This window comes from Danio rerio, chromosome 5 (assembly GCF_052040795.2).
Source record: "Danio rerio strain M-AB ecotype USA chromosome 5, GRCz13ab, whole genome shotgun sequence".
NCBI lineage: Eukaryota > Metazoa > Chordata > Actinopteri > Cypriniformes > Danionidae > Danio > Danio rerio.
Window position 1 is genome coordinate 38,545,001 of NC_141025.1, and position 23,257 is coordinate 38,568,257.

Consider the following 23,257-nt stretch of genomic DNA (forward strand, 5'->3'; position numbering starts at 1 on the left):
GCCTTATTTTAGCGTATGTCCTGTGTTGTGTATTGTCCTGGCAGTGTCATTTGTTGGGCTTTTTTATTTTTTGCTGAAAGCAAGCACATGGTTTGATATGACTGTAGGCAATTGAGTATTTTTTTTTTTATTCGAAAGCTGTTCAATGGATCATATTGTTTGTATTTGCCTCAGACACCAACATATATAGCCAGTAACAGGACTATGAATACTCATTTATGGGTCCTGTGACTTCAGTTCCACTCTTCTTAATGGGGGACGTGCTTTTTTTCTAGGATAGAAATAAACTAAAAATTCCCATCATGCAATTCCTTGTATTTTTCTTAAATTTATCTTCCTTAATCCTTTGACTGCCGCTATACCAAATAGCTGACCATGTTTTTACTGTTTTAAATATTAAAGTAATTTACAGAATGACGGTTTTAAATAATGGCGTACACACTAGGGTTGTAACGGTATGAATTTTTCACGGTATGATAATCGTCTAAAACAATACCACGGTTTCGCGGTATACGGTATGTTACAAATGTTACAAAATAATAGAACAGTGAAGCAAATTTGACTTTTTCCAAATAATATATTTTTAGTTACTATAAACAACACCACTTACAATGAACAAATAAAAATAAGAAAATAATAAATAATGTGTCAAAGTCCAAATAAAGTCCAAATAAACATGGTGCAAATCCTCAGTAAAAAATAGATATAAATATTTACTATACTATAAATAGTTACATAACGAAACTAGATTCAATATGGAACATCCTTAGGTTTTATTTGCCAGCATGGATATGGTTGTCTATCGATATGGATTTGGATATGGTTGTCTGCAATGCAGACAAACAGCTGCATCTTCATTTGCGTCTTTTGAAAACAGCAAGAGCAGCAGTTCGTCTTTGCTGTGTCACTGTTTTGTCATGTTTCTGTGCTGCTGTGCATGCAAAAGTACTTAGTATGAGAATTATTTCATGAAAAACTTTTTTTTTTTTGCGTTTTATTTAGCCGCGCATAAATGTATGCCTATCTCTCATTCCGTGTTGTTCAAAAAGCTTGGTCCACAAACAAAAGCGAAACCTATGCTTATTGGTTGTGATATAGCGAGTTTGAACCTATCTGGGCATGGAGGAGGGACAATGCATCAATGTATCATGTCTGATTTGTCCGGAGACACAGTGACGAGCGTTTCTTTGTCAAATCAGCGTTGTCAAATGTTGATGACGTAACCGCACTGATTCCGGAGCCTCTGAAAGTCCGCAAATGTTATGTGATGCAGCACTGGAAAGCTAAGATTCTCTTCTTTATGCCAATCTTTGAATTGTATGAATCGGATCAGCGGATCAAAAGTTATTAAACATTTAAGAGCAATACTTATTTTTAGCCGCGGGCGGCTGTCTCGGTCTTTAAGGGTTAAAACCGTTGATATGCAATTGTTCATGGTATGATAATCGTGCACGTTCAAATCGTGGTAAACCGTCATACCGGTATATTGTTACAACCCTAGTACACACACAGAGTTGTTGGTTTAAGAAAAAATCTAACAACCATAATCCTGTTGCAATACTACAATTGATTTTGGTTTTATTGTAAAGAAACACACACACACACAAAAAAACAAGACAACATGTTAAATGAAAAATTTTACGCCATAATAAAAAAAAGGAGATTTAGTACACAAATGTTTTATTTTGATTCTGTTTTAAATAAATTTAAATCAGAATTTTCATAGTATATGTGTTAATAATAGTACTTTTACTATTAACTGACATATCTACTATTTGGCAGAGGCTGATATTTTAGAAGTTACAGGATGTTTTAAAAAAACTGCATTAAGTGTGTTAACACTAGCGACATTAGGGGTTAAGAAATGAAATCCAAAAACTTTTTTCTAGGTGGGGTTGTTAAAAGGGAAATACTAAGTCACACTGCTTTAAAAATGCAGTTTTTACAAATTTTCACAGAAAATAGTATTTTAAATAAGTCTGTGGTAGGGCTGTGCTATTAATCGAAATCGAATCACAATCATAATTTAAGACATTGCCATTAGTTAATCGCTAGAGGCTGCAATATAAAATATACATGTATCTATGTAAACAAAAATTACGAATAACATCTGAGGTGAAGTGCTTTGAAACCAGTGCTTCAATGCTATAACTACGCTTCAGAAAAGTAAATGTGCCAGAGATGTCCAAACTCTGTCCTGGTGGGCCGGTGTCCAACTGAGTTTAGCTCCAACTTGCTTTAACACAACTGCCAGAAAGTTTCTAGTATGTCTAGTAAAAGCTTGATTAGCTGCTTCAGGTGTGTTTGATTAGGGTTGGAGCTAAACTCTCAAGGATACTGACCCTTCAGGACCGAGTCTGTGCACCCCTGTGCTAGACTTTCTGCGATGGTGTCGCGAGGCATCACAGACATGATATTGGTTGTTGTGAACTATGCATTACACGAGAAGAAACGATTGAATCTTGTGTCACAACAAGTAAATCATGCTAAAATCGTGTGATCTGACCGGGGCTTTATAACTAGTAAATTGAGTGAGCATACTTTTGTTCGACCAAATCAGAATTGCGCAACTAAACTACGGCCACAATTAAAAAAAAGAAAACAAACAGGAAAACACTGACAAGTGGGATTATGGCATTTGCTGCTTTAGAAGCATTAATAGATGAATTAATATCAAAGAAAAACAGCATTTGTTATATGGGAATGCATTTGTAAAATGGGAATATTTTATTTTCAAAGTCACAGACACCGAACAATAACGGGTCTTTTTTAAGAGTTTGAAATCATTGAGCTGAAGCTTGAATTAAAATAAAATTAGCTTGAGTTAAATCATGAATCAAATCACAATCACAATATCTGTCAAAAAAATTGTAATTAGATATTTTCCCCAAATCGCACAGCCCTCATCTGCGGCTTTTATAAACTGTACATATTTTTTGGATGTGGTAAGCTTCTCTTATTTGGACCCCAAAAGATGATGGTGGAAAGACTGTGAGATAAAAACATTGAAATTTCGTGTCTGTCTAGCCGATGAAGCTGATATGTGGTGGGCTGTGGTTGTGGGCTGTGGTTTTTAGCACACCATAGTGAGTGTAGTAATGTGTCAGAAACACATTTAGGTGACGCACAGCACTTTACATGGTGATTCAGCTCTCATTTTAATAGTCGTGTGACCTATTCAAGGTTGTGTGCTCTATTTATGAGGGTAGTTATGTCATGTGAAAGTTTAGTCAATGGCTGAAATGACAGTTCGGTATGCACTGGTATTGATTTTCCATACTGCGTTTGACAGGGTTATAATAGGTCTGATGCTGCTGCTGTGTTTAATCCAGCATTGATTTCCAGCTTTACATTCAGTTCTGAGTAATAGCATGAACAACACGGTATCGCATTACGGAAGAAGAATAGCCTCTTGTCTGAGCAGCAAAGTTGGTCTGGGTGATATTGAAATGCACAGATTCGAGGTCCATTAGTGTATCAGCCACTCTTATTTTTTATTCTTTATTTGTTAGTGGTGCTTATGGAAGCCATTTGTATATTGGATATATAATATTTCTTGCATGATGCAGAATTTCCCTCTGGGTAAAACAATTGCAGACCTTCCTAAACAAAATGAAGAAATTGTAATTATAACGTTGTCCTGTAAAATTTATTCATTAATTTCCTTTGGCCCTTATTTATCAGTGGTCACCAAAGTTTAATGAACCACCAACTATTCCAGCATATGCGTTATGCAGCAGATGCTCTTTCAGCCACAACCCAGTTCTGGGAAACAACCGTATACTCGTTCACACACATACACTACTGCCAATTTAGCTATTTCAATTCACCTATATCGCATGTCTTTGGCCTGTGGGGAAAATCGAAGCACCTGGCGGAACATGGGAGAGAACATGCAAACTCCACACAGACATGCCAACTGGCCTCGAAGCAGCGACCTTCTTGCTGTGAGGCGACAGTGCTAACCTGTGGTCCTGTTCAATTTTAGAGAGAAAGTTCATCCAAAAATTAAAATTTACTGTTAATTTACTGACTCTAACTAGAAGAACTTTTGAACTTTTTGTGATCTTTGGTGATTCAGTGTTTTATGGAAGAAACTAAACATTAGTTACAACATTATTACAGTTAAGCTTGCGCTTCAGTCTGTGAGTCTACTCAGTATCGTTTGCTGGGGGTTGTGGATGATGTAAATAATGTTCTCTCTCTTCCACAGAACCTCTACAGAAAGCACAGGTATTAATGTAGATTTTCCTATATGCTTTTTGAAACATAAAGTGCAATAAATGCAGTACTTGCATGTTATTACTCTCCTAAACATAGGTTTTAGTCAAAAATCTACCTTAATGTTTAATTTAAATGACCAAACATGGACTACGTCTTGGATGGGCGTAGGCTGAGTAAATTCATTTTTTTGGGAACTACTCCTTTAAATGGATTCCAAATATCAGTATTTGTATCTGCCTAAAAAAGGCATTACATCCTTATTAGTGATGTGTGGGTCTAGTCAACTAGCTACTAAAAGTAGACACTGAAAACAGTAGTCAGCTATATGAGATAAATTTATTTATCAATATTATTTCACATTTCATTTAACAACAAAAAAGTAAAAATAAAATGCTTTAAAAATAATGCTTTTTTAAAAAAAGTGTATCTGACACACAATCTAACAACCTTTTTACGTCAGACCTCGCAATGCGTTTTCTGTGTCTGTTGCGTTGAGCTTAAAAATGAGCGTGGGATCAAAGTGTGTGACTATTCTGAATTTGAAGGAAACGGAATTGTTTTGTGTCTAAGTGCTTTCTTTGGGCATGACAATGGAGGTTCCATGAATGAAGATGTGCTGGATCTCTGGTAAATAGAGCCATCAGACTCTGCATCAGCGTGTGTTAGCACTGCTCATTCTCTGTTACTGCTGTCCAGGTGTTTTCTCTATCGCCTTGTTTTCGACCAATCACGTTTAAAGTGTAGGAATCCCCTTTGAATCATATTTGTTACCTATTTTGTAACATGTGTTATTAAATATATACAGTATTTTATGTGTATGTTATTACACAAAAAGTTTTTTTCCCCTATCTGTATTGTTGAGAGTCGCTGGGTCGAGCCTCAGCTGGGTCAGTTGGCATTCCTCAGTGGAGTTTGTTCTCCCCGCGTTTGCGTGGGTTTTCTCTGGGTGCTCCGGTTTCCCCCACAAGTCCAAAGATTTGCGGTACAGGTGAATTGGGTAAGCTAAAATTGTCTGTAGTGTGTGTGAATAAGAGTGTCTGGGAATGTTTCCCCGTGATAGGTTGACTGAAGAGCATACGCTGCGTATAACATGCTTGATAAGTTAGCGGTTCACTCCGCTGTGATGACCCCAGATTAATAAAGGGACTAAGCCGAAAAGAAATTGAATGAATGTATTGTTAAGCTTGTAGACTTGTTGACTCAGGGTGCTTTTACACCTGTGGATTGATTCTTTTGTTCTGAAACAGGGATTAAAACTGTTACATTGTTGCACTTTGTTCTTGGTGCGGTTCGCTTTCCCACAGCAAAGTTTCTAAACGGACCAAAAAGAGCTAAAACAAATCACGTGCGAGTAAACTCCTCTCACATTGGTCTGAGTTTTAGGGTTTATTTTGCAGAGTCCTGCTCATCTATCATGCATCCATATTTTAATTTGTGACTATATATATATATATATATATATATATATATATATATATATATATATATTAGGGTTGTAACGGTATGAATTTTTTACGGTATGATAATCGTCTAAAACAATACCACGGTTTGACGGTTTCGCGGTATACGGTATTAAATAGTAATTCTCATAGCAAAGACCCTGAAAAGAATAAGAACACGTTTTCTGACTGAACAAAGGTTTTATTTCAACAAACTTTTGAAAGAACCATTTTAATAGAACTATAAAAGTCTTTTATAAAAATAAACTGAAAATTTTCCCATTTTAATAAACTAAATTAGAAGGAATAAACAAGCAAGGTCTTTTAAGATTAGACAAAAATAAACTTAAACTGTCCTTCCTTATAAGCAGGATAAATGGGAGACCAAAAGTGCAATACCAAGTTTATGGCTGTAAACATGTATTTAAAGCGTTGTTTTTTTCAGTCTAGGTTGTGATAAAGAAATGTTAGCATGTTGAGATTTTCAGGACTTAATCTTGACCGCTGAGGTGAAAGAATGTGTCCACTTGTACAATGAACAAATAAAAAAATAAGAAAATAATAAATAATGTGTCAAAGTCCAAATAAACATGGTGCAAATCCTCAGTAAAAAATAGATATAAATATTTACTATACTATAAATAGTTACATAACGAAACTAGATTCAATATGGAACATCCTTAGGTTTTATGTGCCAGCATGGATATGGTTGTCTGTGGATTTGGATATGGTTGTCTGCAATGCAGACAAACAGCTGCACCTTCATTTGCGTCTTTTGAAAACAGCAAGAGCAGCAGTTCGTCTTTGCTGTGTCACTGTTTTGTCATGTTTCTGTGCTGCTGTGCATGCAAAAGTACTTAGTATGAGAATTATTTCATGCAAAACTTTTTTTTTTTTGCGTTTTATTTAGCCGCGCAGAAATGTATGCCTATCTCTCATTCCGTGTTGTTCAAAAAGCTCAGTGTTGGTCCACAAACAAAAGTGAAACCTATGCTTATTGGTTGTGATATAGCGAGTTTGAACCAATCTGGGCATGGAGGAGGGACAATGCATCAATGTATCATGTCTGGTTTGTCCGGAGACACAGTGACGAGCGTTTCTTTGTCAAATCAGCGTTGTCAAATTTTGATGACGTAACCGCACTGATTCCGGAGCCTCTGAAAGTCCGCGAATGTTACGTGATACAGCACTGGAAAGCTGAGATTCTCTTCTTTATGCCAATCTTTGAATTGTATGAATCGGATCAGCGGATCAAAAGTTATTAAACATTTAAGAGCAATACTTATTTTTAGCCGCGGGCGGCTGTCTCGGTCTTTAAGGGTTAAAACCGTTGATATGCAATTGTTCATGGTATGATAATCGTGCACGTTCAAATCGTGGTAGACCGTCATACCGGTATATTGTTACAACCCTAATATATATATATATATATATATATCAGGGGTCACCAACCTTTTGGAAACTGAGAGCTACTTCTTGGGTATCGTTCAATGTGAAGGGCTACCAGTTTGATACACACTTCCTAATAACAAATTTGCTCAATTATTATTAATAATTAATGATATTCATCTATGTGAAGACACTGGTCATGTTAATGATTTTTCACAATAGTTGTCAACAATGATTGGAAACAGATAAATATCAATATGCAACACTTCATTTGTCTGGAATTGTTTTTAAATTTTTTTAAATATATAACTTAATGTCATTTTCAATTTTAAACCAATGCAAGTGTGATTTAAAAAGAATTGCTACAAAAAATATTCGATGCAACTTACTGGTATGTGGTGTCATGGTAAGCTAATTTTATAACAGACCCACGGGCAACTCATGTGATCCTCGCGGGCTACCTGGTGGTTGGTGACCCCTGAGATGTATATATATATATATAGATACTTTCAAAATCATTCCACATAAATCCACAGATTTTTAACAAAACTCTTAGCAGAGATAGCAAAAAAAGTCCACAGATTCTGTGTGATCCTGCTTATCAGTTACAAAACTGTTAACACACATATCCAATTAGTCGTAGCACATGTCCCTAATCCTTAGCATATTAGCATAGTTTGTTGTATTTTCCAAGCTGCCATGCGAGTCCTATGCCTTTTTGTCAGTTGTGCAGGCCCACTTTGATGAGACCGTTTGCATTAGAGGTCACTACATTTTACATTTTAATAAAGGGTGATTTAAATTATGCCTGTGAACTTAACGCACATCAAAGTTTCTTTTTTTTGCGAAGCTTTGAAAAGTGTGGCTGACAGGTTCACGAGATTCTAAAGTGTTCGAGAACGTAAGTCCTTTTAAAGTTGATAAGGAGACCTACTAATCCCGAACATCTCGTAGTGTAGTACCGTTCAGGTTGTTTATGACAGCTTATCCTTGTTCTTCTTTGACCTCTGTCTGTTGCTAAGACACAGTGGTTGCCACGGCAATGAGGAAGAATTCTTGAAGCCACTGAAGTGCTGATATTCTCTCTGTGGTGTGGAGCCTTCAAAAGTGCTCATCCTATATTCGCTGGACAAGGGGATGACTTTACTCTGAAGCGCTTTGGGGAAGCAGAAGCTATGGATAAAATATGGATTTAACAAATGTCAAAAGTTCAGTTAATAAAGGAAGATGCTGTTGTTTTGCAGCTGTTTCATGTAGAAGTGGTCATTTTTTTCATGGTCATGACTAAGGTTGCCTAAAGTACAACCTCCAGTATCAATCGGTGCTGAAATTTTAAAAGCATCCTTTTCCTGCTAACATTTGAGCGCTGTGGTCAGGTTCTTTAACACCACTGACTGGCAATTGTTGAACATACGACTGGCTCATTGGCTCATAATTTCTCTTCTCTTCTCCTAGTGTTTACATTCACACTTAAAAACTGAAATCTTTTAAAGATTAAGGACAGAAATCTCTCAAATTCATGGGTGACGTTGGCTCGGTGGTTAGCACTGTCTCCTCACAGCAAGTAGGGCACTGGTTCGAGTCCTGGCCGGGGCAGTTGGCACTTCTCTCTAGTGTTTGCATGTTTTTCCATGTGTTTTTTTTTTGGGTGCTCCGGTTTCTCCAACAAACCAAAGACATGTGCTATAGGTGAATTGAATAAACTAAATTGTCCGTAGTGTATGTGCGTGTATGGGCGTTTACCAGTACTGGGTTGCAGCTAAAAGGGCTTCCGCTGCCTAAAACACATGCTGGATAAGTTGGTGGTTTATTTTGCTGTGGCGACCCCTGATAAGATGAAGGGACTACGCCGAAGAAAAATGAATGAATCTCTCAAAATGTATAAAAGATTTATCAATCTGCATTTTGAAAATAAGCAAAGGACCTATTGTTTTTGAACAACACGTGTGAGCAAATAATGACAAAGTAAAAAAGAATGATTTAAAAGTTCATTTTGGAGTAAACTGACACTTTAAAGTGGCGATGAATGCACTGAAAGTATGTTAAATTGTTCTCTCATATTCGCTCTCAAATTCCTATTCAATTTACTTTATTGGCAGAACATACACGGGTAAATATTGCCAAAATGTACATAGCAGGGGGGAAAAAGTCATAATAGTAGTAGTAATAACAAATAATAGTAATAACAAAATTTGTGAAAATAATAACAGCAATAATAATAATAATTATATGTAATACAATAGAAAGGAAAATAAACAGCATACATATAAAATCTAAAATAATGCATATTTTTATACATATACACTCACCGGCCACTTTATTAGGTACTCCTTACTAGAACCGGATTAGACCCATTTTTGCCTTCAGAACTTCCTTATTCCTTCATGGCAGACATTCCACAAGGAACTGGAAATATTCTTCAGAGATTTTGGTCCATATTGACATGATAGCGTCTCACAGTTGCTGCAGATTTGTTGACTGCACACATCCATACAGCAAATCTCCCGTTCCACCACATACCAAAGGTGCTCTATTAGATTGAGATCTGGTGACTGTGGAGGTCATTTGAGTACAGTGAACTCATTGTTATGTTCAAGAAACCAGTCTGAGATGATTTGCGCTTTAAAACATGGCGGGTTATCCTGCTAAAAGTAGCCATTAGAAGATGAGTACACTGGTCATGCAGGCATGTCCAAACTCAGTCCTGCAAAGTTTAGTTCCAACCCCAATCAGGCACACCTGCTCAAGCTCCTTCTAGTCTTTCTAAGCAACCTTGCAAGTTGGAGCTAAACTCTGCAGGACACTGGCCCTCCAGGACCGAGTTTGGACACCCCTGTCATAAAGGGATGGACATGGTCAGCAACAATACTCAGGTAGGCTGTGGCGATGACACAAGGCTCAGTTGGTACCAATGGACCCAAAGTGTGCTAAGAAATAAAGTACAATACACAACTACTACTAGTTTTGCCAAATTGCTGACTAACACTTGAGTAGATTTCTTGTTAAATAACAGTCTTTTTAACTGAACTGATAGAGAGGTTTATTAGAAGGAAAAAGTGAGCTACCTTTATGCCAAAGTTCCATGTGCATAGTAGGTACAAGCTCTGATCAATTTAAAATCAGGGTAAAAAAATATTGTTGCTGTTATTTCACCATGAAATGTTGTGACCAATCAAACACAGCCTGGGGCAGTTTTATTATTAATGATTCAATGTGGATTGACAGAGTTTTTCTATTTCCAGGTTAGATTTTTTCCATATGCATCATGTATTGAAGTCTTGTTATAGAGCTAAATGGCACCTTTAATAGTTTTTTAACCCACTTAAAGATGCTCTTGTCCTGCCTTTCTTCTGCTCAGAGTATATTCTTCCAGCAAGTTTGCATTTTGATCTTTGAGCTGTGCACTCTTGCTGGAAAAAGCTGTTCTCCACTTCAGCTGGTCAATGGCGGTGTCAGAGGATGAGAGTGTCTGTACAGAGGTGGCATTCAGCATCTGCTGCTCTCTTTTGTTTTGCATCTGTGAGAGAGGAACGTGTGAAGTGGCTGATGGTGATGAATGTTGTGTTATGATTTTCTTTCCTGTCTCTTCATCAGGCGGAAGAGAGGAAGGGGGAGGGGGCAGACAACGCCCCAAAATATGAACAGCGAAATATTAATAGAAATGCCATATGTTGGTCCGCTGCAAATAGTGACAGAGGCAGTAAGGGGAATGGCTATAAAGGACAAAATGGATCTTCTTTTTTTAAGATGTTAAAGTTTTAGGTCCTTGAAGGATAAAGGTGCCTCTATAAGCGATTGATCATAAAAGTATTTCAGATATTCGTATATAATTTTTTTCTTTCTCATTGACATAGATTTCTTCCTGATGATTAACTACCAAAATGTGTTCTATTTTTAGATTAAAGTTTGTTTACATCATGCTATTTAAAATAAACAGAATATATATGGTTATATTTACAAAATATATTTACAGTTTTATGAGAAGTTATTACTCTCAAAAAAGGACTTTTGCTAGTTGAAAACATTGCAATTCTTAAGTTTTTTTTTAACAATTTAATTGTTTTATTTTCAATCAACTTAAATTTGTTAAAACAATTAAGTTTTAAATTAAATTTAGTTGAATTATGTTGTGACAACATAAAGGAATTGTGTGAAACCCAGCATTTTTTTTTCAGTGTAGCTGCAAAGTGATGACATCAAAATACTTTATAATTCTAAAGTTGAATTATTGTGTTTGAGACATATGCTTGCATTCTGTCATTGACAACATTATTAGACCATTTTTTCCACTGGTAAAATCAGACATTTGTCGTTATCAGGTTTCCTCTTGCATTATTTTAAACCTTATATAGGCAAGAATAGTAAAACTGACACTGTTAAACATTTATTTTCATGCACAACACTTTGTTATGAAAGGAAAAACATATCAAATGCTTGTCGTAATCATAACTCTAAAATGTGATATGATCATTTTAAATGATGTGTGCTCTTTCAGTTTCACTTTCACTGCCGAGTGCGGTTCATGTCATGGCTGCCGTCACTCTAGTGGAAAAAAATAGTGTACACACTAATCATACTTTTCTGTGCGCTTCTCAAAACGAACTTAAAAATATAATTGGCTGAATCACAGAGATGCTGGATTAAGATTGTGTGGGGGGTCGAATCGAGATCGTCATCTTTTTTTAAATAATCGTGCAGCCCTAGTGTACACTGTAATAATGCAGGGTTCCACACAATCGATTAATATATTTTTAACCAATTTAGGTGGATTTTACATAAACCAAATAACTTGTCCCAGAATAAATCTAAAAAATTGTGTTGTTGCAGCTCATTTTAAATAAATAGTTTGAACGAGCAGTAAAACATTTTAACAACATTTTGATGCATGATTATATTGTGTAGTGTCCAAAAGAAAGAAAGAAATAAAAACCACCACTTGCACACATTCAAATCACTCAATATTTGCATAAAAATAAACTCTCTTATCCATACCATTACACCCCAAAAATATTAATTTGGCCTGCAGTGTTTAAAAGCAGAAAATGAGTTTAAAGAAGAGAGTTTGCTCTGTTTGTCAAACCTTAGAAAATGGTGCCAAGGTAGTTAAAAATGTGATTCCTTGCCAACAAATGAAAAGCTTATAAATAATTTTATCCCCCCGAAACAGTACTGGGATTAGATTTTGAGTTTTAATGGGTTTCTTTAGTCCATTCTTTGCATTTACTATTTTTAAGGTGAGTTCAACTTAACAAATTAAGTTGAACATTACTAAATTTAACTTGTTTGTTTCAATTCAGCCAATATAAATTGTTTGCAACTATTTGCCTAAAGATTTTATTAAATCAAGTACATATTTTTTTATTGTAGCAACTTTTTTAGTTTAAAATGGATTTATGAAGTAAAATGAGGATAAATATTCTAGTTTGTGCTTGTTTTTACATAAGCACAGCCAATTTGGGCTTAAAATAAAAATGACAAACAAATGAATAAAGGTACAAGTCTATGCCACAGGCATAAACATGATCTGCTGCTTGTTGGTTGTTGTAGGGGACAGACATTTCTTACTTTAACTGGACTGTAATCTATGGAGTGCTTGATGACTCCTCAATCTTTTGGTCTGCATGTAAAAATAGTCAACGATTCTAAAAATGTCGTTTAGCCCAGTTTTTCGTCCTTCTCTGGGTTATTTCCATACCTCCTAATTGTCTTGTCTTTCTGCTGATGTTTGACAGGTGTTCTGGGGTTTTGTGCCTGGGCATGGACCACCCTGTGCATAGAGGAGACACCATGTCCATCGGACTTCACGACAGGTACTGTGCAATGTATGTCATCTCTTTCTTCTATGCACACACACACACACACACACACACACTCGTACTTCACAGTCTCTACCCTACACATCATCCCTTTGCAGAGCCACATGCGTTTTCATTTCTCCTCTGCTTTATCTGGTCATGGTCCTCCTGATTAGCTTTGTGCATCTTTTTCTGTCATGAATATTTTACATGCACACTTTCTTTCAGATGTCTCTCTCTTTCCCAAACACCTCCAGCGGTTTCATGTGAACTGTTATTAAGGACAACGTTGTTAAATCTGTGATATCCATCATGCTTTGCTTTGTGTCTCAGTTGGTTCAAAAGTAAATTCTGTTCTATCCTATAATGCAGATTGCTTTCTTAGTTGTTGACTTGACTGGATATTGGTACTAAACTACCTTGCAACTACCTTCAGACTGACAATAACTTTTTTTTGGCTGTTAGTGCATTTTTTTTAGATGTTGCACTTTACAATGGTGACAATGGTTTGCACTGGGGCTACTAACAATTTGCCAAAACGATATGTGTTTTCAGAGACTGTTAGCAGTCATTCAAAACAACACTTAGCATGATATTGTGATTGAAATGTGGTATTTCCATATCAAATTCTATTATTAATTTATTGAATGTGCTTTAAATATAGTAGTATAGCATTTTTTCATACATTTGTTAATGAAAAATGTTATAATTAATTTTATTAGTTGCTCTGAATGTGCGTTTAAAATGAATGTCTTTGGTTATTGTTTCTCTTAAAGTAAATGCTATGAATCATATAGTTAAATTACTTTGGTGGTGTGGAGAGACCCGCTCATGATTGTAAAGTACTTTGGGTTTAGGGTCATACATGCTTAAATCTGATACATACATTGGTTTCCGTGATGTTTTTTTTTTTTCTACTATGGATGCTAGTGGCTGCTGTCCCCCCAACATTCTTCAGAATTGTGTTCATGTATTGTGCTTAAACAGTTGAAAACACTTGAGTGTGAGTAAATGGTGTGGAAATTAAATTTTGGGGGGTGAAATCTCCCTTTAACTTTTGCTTGATTGCTTGACCATCTTTCAGTATTCATTAATTTACTTTTGTATTAAGTCTGATGATACAGATATGTACCATACAGTATGTCTGCACATTTGTAATATTGTGATGTATTGCTCAGCCATCAATTTTTGTTTGCTTTGCTAAAATTTGTAAGTCACTATGTAGGATGCATCATTATAAGGGAAAGACATTTGCCAGCACCAACAGCCTAGTGGTTAAGTGAGCTGACATATAGCACCGTCGTACGCACGGCGACCTAAGTTCGATTCCTGGCTCAAAGTCTTTTGCCGACCCTTCCCCTCTCTCTGCTCCCAATACTTTCCTGTCTGCAACCTTCACTTTCCTATTCAAATTAAAGGTGAAAGACCCATAAAAATAATTATTAAAAATAAATAAATTATGACATTTTATGGTTGATGCATCTCTTTAAAATACATCAAGAAACACTAAATATTGTGTGTGATTATCAAGCTCAAAATTAAATGATGATAATTTCCATACACTTCATTGCACCAGTGACAATATCCATCTAGTTTCCTTTCAAGATAACCCCTATACAGATAACTGACATAAATGCTTTAGGAAATGGACACCTTATGATCAGCCCTGGTAAAAACACTGTGAAAAGTGGATATGATAGTGTTTTTGTTTTCTTTTTGTTTGTTTTTTCTAAACACTGCACTAATAATTACTAATTACTAATGCTGTCAAACAATTAATCTTATTACAAATAAAAGTTCTTATTTACAAAATATTTTTGTGCATTCTGGGTATATTTTTGTGTATATGCATATGCATTGTTATATATGTGTATATATTTGTGTATATGCATATGCATTGTTATATATGTGTATATATATATATATATATATATATATATATATATATATATATATATATATATATATATATATATATATATATATATATATATATATATTAGGGCTGGGTGATTAATCGAAATCGACATTCAGTACCAATAATCGGTTTAAGTTTTTCCTGGTCGTTTTTTCATACTTGCCTCACCACCTGTGGAGACACGTGAGCCTGCTCCGTTTGTTACTGTTGTGTTACTTTGCACAACATTGACGATTGACAAAGCTGCACCAGAGATGCCTTGAGACTGCATACTTTCCATTACATTAAAGTATTTTTTTAATTAAAACATTTGCTTACAGAAGATGGTGCAAGAAATGCACTGTTTAAATATGCTTATTTTCTACTTTAAATATAAAAAACTTTGAATATAATTTGTTTTGTTCCCAAAAGTGCAAGTTATTTATTTTCCCATTTTCTAAGAAAGAGTGACGGTTGGTTTTAGGTAATGTAAATACAAACTTTTATCTTGGCTTGGGATTATTTGCGATTTTATCATTTGAGAGCACTACTAATTACAATTATTCCACTTTCTCACTAACTTTATGCTGTCGTAGAAAACCGCTGACTAGTTCTCACTCTCACACAGATGATAAAAGTGTGTCGCTGCAGGCAGATGACTGAGATGTGCGTTCTCTACAGTCATGCCTGATTGTTTGCTGTCTTCAATGTGTAAATCACAGCAGAAGTACAGCATGAGCGGAGATCCATAAACACCAAATCCTCAATTAAACTGCACTGCTCCTGAAGTGAGCACAGCACATCCATCGATGGATTGTGTTATTTTGTTCAACAGAAAAACAAAGGCAACTGTGAATTCCATAGATCAGAGCTGAACTCCTGCCTGCTAAAATGTTACACACACTTGTCTTGTTTTGTGTCTTCACATGCCAAGTTGGCACTTAAGGGCCGAGCGTGTGGGCATGAAGATTTGTGATGACTCAAACTCTTGAGATCATCGGACTAAGACTCAGTCAGCTGGTGTGTAGGAAAGTATTGACAGGGCTATTTCTGTGTTCTGTTGGAGGAATGATTTACAAAACTTGTAGCCAAAAAACAGTCGCTCAAAGTGCTCTCAGAGGATTTGGTCACTAAAGCCAAATGTAAGCATATATGCTTTCTTGTTATGTAATGTATTCTAAAAGTAGCATTTATTTGAAAAAAATAAAATAATAAAAATTGGGCTCGGAAGGATTTCAATTCAGCCAGGACACATTTCACAGTATTACTGTTATTTGTTTCCCCTTTTTAAATATAAAAATAGAAAAATCCAGATTATTAGACAAATCCCTCTTAATTACATAAACTATTCCAAACATTTAAACAGAAATGCATGTACAAACAAAATATTAGCAAAATGTTTGCAAGGTTTTTTAAATGATGAAACTGTAGATACATTTTTATAATTATGATGTAGTGGTCCCTGGCCTTGGAAATTGCATTGATTTATTTCATTTATTTTTTTACTCTTTGAAGCAAAGTGATTAAAGGCATATTACATATTATTAGAAAGCAATATTCAAAGAATATTTTGTAGTTTGCATGTTTTAAGAATTTTGTTTGATAATGCAAGAAATCTGCTTAATGGGGAATTTGGCCATGAGAATCAATCAAATAATGATGATATTGCATTTAGTGCAGTGTTGAGGCAAGTTACTTTTGAAAGTAATGAATTACAATATTGAGTTACTCCCCAATTAACTCTGCAATTAATATTGCACTGTACATTGTACACCAAGTAGGATCTGAAGGAGCGCTTTGTAATTAAAGATAGCTGTCTTTGATGAAGGTTGCAGCTGAAGGTAGATCTCCTGGAACAGGATTTTGCACCCCTGACCTACACCTTTATTTACCTGAAAAAACACAAATAAATATGTATAATTTAGAATAATGTTTACTTCTGAGAAAATCCTGACCCCAGTGTTTACATGCCGTTTATACAGATTAATGAAGTATTGAGCAATGTGTTTACTTTTATACTTTGTCTTATTAGTTATTTAAAATCAATGTCCAATGAGAAAATGAGATTTTCCTTTATATTATTTAAAAAATAAATAAACACATTTTGTTCTTTAGTTGCATTAATTTTAATTACAATTTTTTTAAGCTAATTAAAAAATAAAAAGTAACTTGCATTACATTTTTGAAAAACTTACTCAACTACTATTTAATTTTTAAAAGTAATGCATTTACTTTACTCATGACTTAGAAAAGTAATATTATTATGCAACGCATGTTACTTAGTGCCCCCAACAATAAGCATGCTTTATTTTTTTGTAAGACTTTAGTTTTTCTTTGCATCTTGCAAATCGTTTTGTAATGATGTTCATATTTCACTGTGCTTTTTTTTCTTCTTTATTTTCTTTATTTCCAATGTCCTATTCTAGAAATCTGTTTCTACAAATATATCTGTGAGACTCGAGGCTGCTTTTGTGGTTTAGGCTCTCCTATATGTATACTCATCTATTTATTCACTCATTTGTTCATTTTTTTGTGGCCTATTCTCAGAATTTTATATGTTTTACGCAGAGGATGCCCTTTTAGCTGCAGTACTAGGAAACACTCTCACATTCACACATCTCACATCATACACTACGACCAATTTAGTTAATGCAAACCTGGAGGAAACCAACGCCAACACGAGCAGAACATGCAAACTCCACACAGAAATGCCACCTGGGCCAGCCAGGACTCGAACCAGTACCTTCTTTCTGGGAGGGGATAGTGCTAACCACTGAGCCACGTGCCGCCACATACTCATCTATATTTGTACTAAGTATTTAAAAGCTTTTAATCAAGATACTTTCCTCACAGCAGCTTATATGTCCTACACTATTTTTCAGATGCACTCATATCAGCCTACTGTATATCAATACAATTGCTATTGCATCAAGTTGTATCGTTTTTATAAAAGATATGATGGTTGTACAAACTGAGTACTACCCAGTCTTGCATGTCTTTATTGCTGCGTTGATGGCTGTCACTACTGCAAAGTTTCTGTCACACTAGTGCAGTTCTGATCTTGTCTTTAAGCAGTTTATAGGACCCTCAGCCATCTGTTGAGAACTTGTGGAAGTTGCCATGGCAACAGCTTCCTGTAAGCGAGTCTGAACTATTAACGCTGATCTCAAGTCACTTCTGCACTTTCTGCTCTAATGGCTCTGCCAGGTATTTGATTGGTCTTTTGATTCTCTTTCAGTTTAAAGACTGTTTAAAGGTCTAAACTTACAGGATGATGATAGAGATTCACATAAAAATATTTTCTTTTCCTCATTTTTTCCCTCCCTCTCCACTCTTCAGCCATTTTCTTTGCTTTGCTGTGACATTTTATTCACTACACTGCACTACAATAACTATACTATTATTAGCCCTCCTCTGAAATAATTATATTCATTTTATTCTTTTCAAATTATTCCCAAGTGATGTTCAACTGAACAAGGATGTTTTTTTTCTCTGTATTTTGATTTTTTGTCTGGATAATGGAAGATATATATTTGTCAACAGAGCAAACATCTGTTGTCCAGTGACTTGCCCCTTAACCTGTTGTCCAGTGACTTGCCCCTTAACCTATGTTGATTAGTTAAAGAAGGTGCAGTAGGTATGTCTTCAGAAACATTTTTGTTGTGCTGGTTTAAAGTATCTTCACATTCCAATAGTACTGATTAATGTAAATGATGTAAATGTGTTTATATGTAATTTTGTATTCTGGGTAAGGCATAAAACTAAAAAATGTTCAAACAAATAAATATTGTCGAGCCGACAATTCCCATAATTCTGATAAGTAGCCCAAACTGTCTGTCAACAAATGTAGATTTGTACATCTGCACACGAAAGAGAATGAATGACCAGGGTAAAAACAAATGCTGAATCAAAAGTTTGATTCAAAAGTTGGACAACACCATGGCTGAAGTATTTCTTTTAGACAGGTAATGTTCTGTTTTAAAACTATTTTAGTCACGCAAAGCTGATGTAGATTTTGTTGTTATGAATGGGGTTTATATGCACAGAAGTGTTGTTCAGCCACTGAAATCTTCTGGTGAAAGATTTAACAGCATCGATAATGTCGATGTTTTTACAAGTTACGAGTTTAACAACAACACATAAGTAAATGGCACTAAGTTATTCTGTATATTACGTTGGGAATTTTAGTATTGTAAAGTACTATAAAGTATCCTAACTGACGAATGACATGATCTAGTGCAATGGTTACCAACCTTTTTTTTGCCTGAGAAACTATTGTTTTTTTCCCCGGAAACTATTGTAAGGCCCACCTCCACATTTAATGATATTATCGCTAATATATGTTTGCAGTAATGATAACCAAAAATGTTGTTTTCAAACAAACGGTATGTTTATTACTATATCTATATATGTTTATGCACAAATAATAGCCTAATGTAAAATATAAAAGCAAACCATCCGTACGCCATTTGTAACTAACAAAACATAAGCTTTTTGCTCTTTGCTGTCAAAAAATGCTCTGGGCCTGTCACGTTTTTATTATTATTATTATTATTATTATTTATTATTATTATTTATTTCCTTTATTAAGCTAGGAGATCACATTAAGACAGTACGGTATCTTCTTCCAGTGAGACCTGGTCAAGATGGCGTGCAGCACATAAAGTTTCACATAAAAATCACAAAAACAATACCACAAAGTTTCAAAATCACCGTCCATAAAAACATCAGATCATAAAAAACAATTACAAGTGTCCTTTAAGAAAGTGTTCTTTAAGAGTCGTAAGTGTGTCAAGATTGAGCCTATTTTGCAGGTCATTCCATGCCCAGGGAGCATAAACGGGAAAAAAAAGAGATAAGGTATTGGAGAGGAGTCGTCTGAAAGTGTCTTGGAGACATTTGAATGGTCTCATGCATTCGTTTGCAAGACCTTTTTGTCGCAGATAATACACTGTGGCTGAGTCAGGGACTCTTTGCTTCGAGAAAATGGAGTAAAACCATCGTTCAGGTAACTATCTTGGTATTTCTTGCATTTTGTGTTTCCAGCTATCTAGCGCTGCCACCCAAAATGTTTGGAGCTTTTTTGGTCAGCCAGGGGATGAAATAAACTAAGGTAACGTGAGTGTCTACTGCAAAATTTTTTTTAGCTGAGGCCCTCTTGTGGGCTGGAACCCCCTGTTGGGAACCGCTGGTCTAGTGTCTACTGTCATCTTTAAGGAGGCGTGGCTTTGGATGGCAGGGGAGGGATTGGGTTTCAGAGATATTATGCTAATGGGTAGCATTTTGGCAGATCACCTACTCCTTTAACTAGTTAAGCCTTTAAAACGCACTTTAGGCTGAATACTAATATCTTATAAAAATGTATGTAGAAAAAAGTTTGATATTGAAGTTATGAGTTTGAGTTATTAATACTTGTGTTTAAAATGTGTCAAAAATGTCTCCCCATTAAACAACACTATTTCACAATATTTGGAAAATAATTAAAAATTCACAGAAATAGTCTTTAACTGTATTTCATCCATCCCACATTTCTTACTGCCTTTTTAAAAATCTATTCTCGTCCCTTCCTGCCTTGTCAGCTTTTTCTGCCCTTCCTTAGGTGCTTAATCAAGTGAGTTTCTCCCTCTCTCTCTCTCTCTCTCTCTCTCTCTCTTTCTCCCCCCATCCCTCCATCCCCTCATGTACTTTGACAAATACGGATTAATTGTAGATTTTTTTAAGCTTTAAAAATATTTTGCTTGATCATACAGCCCCACTAAACACTCTCAGATCAAATCCTTCATGACATACTGACAGTCTAGTGGCTTTTATGCCCACTTCACTTCCTTCATGCCTTCTTGTACCTAATTAGGGGACTTGTTTCAGATGTTAGCCTTGTTACATGATATTTTGCATAAGTTTACATATCATAATGGCTAAGTCAGTAATATTAAAAGATTAAAGAATTTGTCTGATCTTGTCAGTCTTAAAGATCAGAAATTGCAAGACATAAAAAACATTAGCATGATACAACAACCCCCAAACATTTGTACAGCTACATTTTGTACAGAAAATATAATGATTGACCTGATCTTTAAAATATTCACATTTTTTAATCATTTTTCATTTTCATCGCCAGACATTAATAGTGAATTTAACAATATCAAGTGTTTTTTTTTTTCTGAGCTACCCATTTACTGTCATCATAGATAAATGCTGACTGCCTATTGTGATTCCAGCTTCAGTAGAAACGCTGCTCTTGTTTTTATTTCGCCTCTTGTTCTCACTGAGAGCAGCATGTTCTTTGAAATGTTCTCCGCTTGAGCCCACACAGTTATTGAAACTCACTGTTTGAGTGTGTAGCACAAATCTGTTCACAGTGACCAGTGTGATTTGTGATTTAAAATTCTGTATTTTTATGGCATTCATCTCTGCTGAGCCAATAGTATATCAAGTCAAGAAAGCCCCAATATTATTTTAGGGAAATAAAAGACTAGCCAGCCCAATAAGTAACAAACACAAACAAACCGAAAGGTATGTAAATTCTGTATTTATCTTAAAATGATAGTTCACCCAAAAATGAAAATGAGGATTGTTGGGAAAAAGGATTTTTGACTTTCATAGTATTTTTGGAGAATTTTGTAACTTATCTACAGGGTGTCTTAAATCTCAAAAGCTAAATTTTAGGCCTTAAAAAGTCTTAAATCTACTGAAATATTGTGTTGTAGGTCTTAAATCTTTTTAACATGTCTTAATTTTCCTCTGTTCATGTATAGCTACTCAGTCTGACCATTAAAACCCATACAATCCCAATCTTAATAAAACTTTTTATTTTAAAAATACCATTTTAAACTATTTATAGTGTCCATAATGTTTTAAAGAGCCTCTATTATGCATTTAAAAAGGTCATATTTTGGCTTTGTGGGTCTCCAACAACAGGCAGATATGCATGCAATATTAAATGAGAAAATGGTGGGGCTTTTTTCTTCTGCTTGCGAGCTGATTGGATGTAGTAAGGTAGGCATTTTATTCAGAAAAATATGGACAATGGTTTCAGGAGAGTTATTACAACCCAATAGACACCTTCTCCTCACCATTACTGTTTGCTGTCAAAACTGACATTTGGAAAGGTGTGGTTAAACATGTTAACCACACCTAATACCTCAAAATCGTGTAACCTGAGAATTTATGAATGAAAACAAACAGGAAGTGCATTTTAAGTTACAAGAGCAACCTTATTTTCTTAATGACATGCACAGAAAATCGTTCATTACAAAACTATCAATGTGAGCTAACAAAATCATACGGTTGGTTTTGATTTTATTTGAAAATTAAAATGAGGTCCGTAGACAACAAAAGATGCTGTCTTTTGTGGCCATTCGACATCTTAAGTGGCAATTTTGTCAATTTTCAATTGCCTTTGAGTGAATTAAAAAAATATCCAGCCCAATTTCACGAGGAAAGTAACTAGTTTTATTTTTATTTTTTTAAACTCCACTCCTAAACCAACCCCTCATTGGGTTATGAGCGAATCATACTAAAATGAATGAGATACTAATTACAGTTACAAATTACAGTGAGATTGTGTTGAAATGTCAGTTGCTGCCTTTCATTTTTTTTTTTTTTAACAATTTGAATGAATTTACCTTTTATAGGTCATTTTATCCGCATTAAACTGATGGAAAATTCAAGTTGGGCCAATTCCTACCGAGTCAAATATTTACCTTCATGAGATAAAATCTCAGCAAACATGCAGCCTTTTTTTTTCGTACATCATGAACTCATTCTGAGAAAGTGGAGCAAAGGTTGGTTTCGCTTTTCGGTCTCAAGTCGATTGGCATGAAGCATTTAAATTATTCATCTTTTATTTCCGAGTTCGGGACATTACACCGCTGCTTGCTGCACATGACATCATATGTCCTGTTTGAAGTGCTCATTGAGATTAATGTATTGTTTAGCTTTAGGCTGTGCAGGTGAGCTCTGAGAGTTACCAAACGGGAACTGCTTGGGACAACAATGAAGGTGTGTTGCATATTATAAACTGCCACGTTCACCACTGCATAATGCAGTCATATGAAACAAACGGCAGTGACAGAAGGGTTTATAATAGCATCATTCTTGGTCTCTCTTAAATACACACACCCCTCTGTCCTCACCCACTTAATTAAGTGCTAAATGTGTGGTGAGGGTGAGCCGTGGCTATTCATAGAAGTGTATTAATAGAGTGATTAAGGGGTAAGGAGGGCAATGAGAATGTAGGATGTAATAGGATGATAAACATTTGCTTTCTCATGTGAGAAAATGATGAGGCGCAAATGAAGGAAGAGTGAAGTGTGTGTCTGACTATAAAAATATGTCACATCTGATTGTTCAGGTCATCAGAGTACCATCTGTACCTGTTAGAGGCATGTGCCTGTGCATGTTTTTGTGACACACAAGGACACACATTTTTCTAATGACATGGAGAGAAGGTGACTTGTGAGGACTCTGCCCTGTGTGACAATATTTGAAAAAGGTTTATAATCAATCATATA

General features: G+C 35.3%; 1 protein-coding gene across 8 annotated transcripts in view; it reads left to right on the plus strand.

The window, feature by feature from the left end:
* The window catches only part of klhl13 (kelch-like family member 13), a 93,928-nt gene that overhangs the window by 1,014 nt on the left and 69,657 nt on the right, over positions 1-23,257 (plus strand). For 4 of the 8 annotated variants that reach the window (XM_087251285.1, XM_087251290.1, XM_087251289.1 and 1 more), the window contains 1 exon segment: positions 12,785-12,874. In XM_087251285.1, coding sequence (XP_087107411.1) covers positions 12,810-12,874 — 65 coding nt within the window. In that variant the 5' untranslated portion in view covers positions 12,785-12,809. 8 annotated transcript variants of the gene reach the window in all.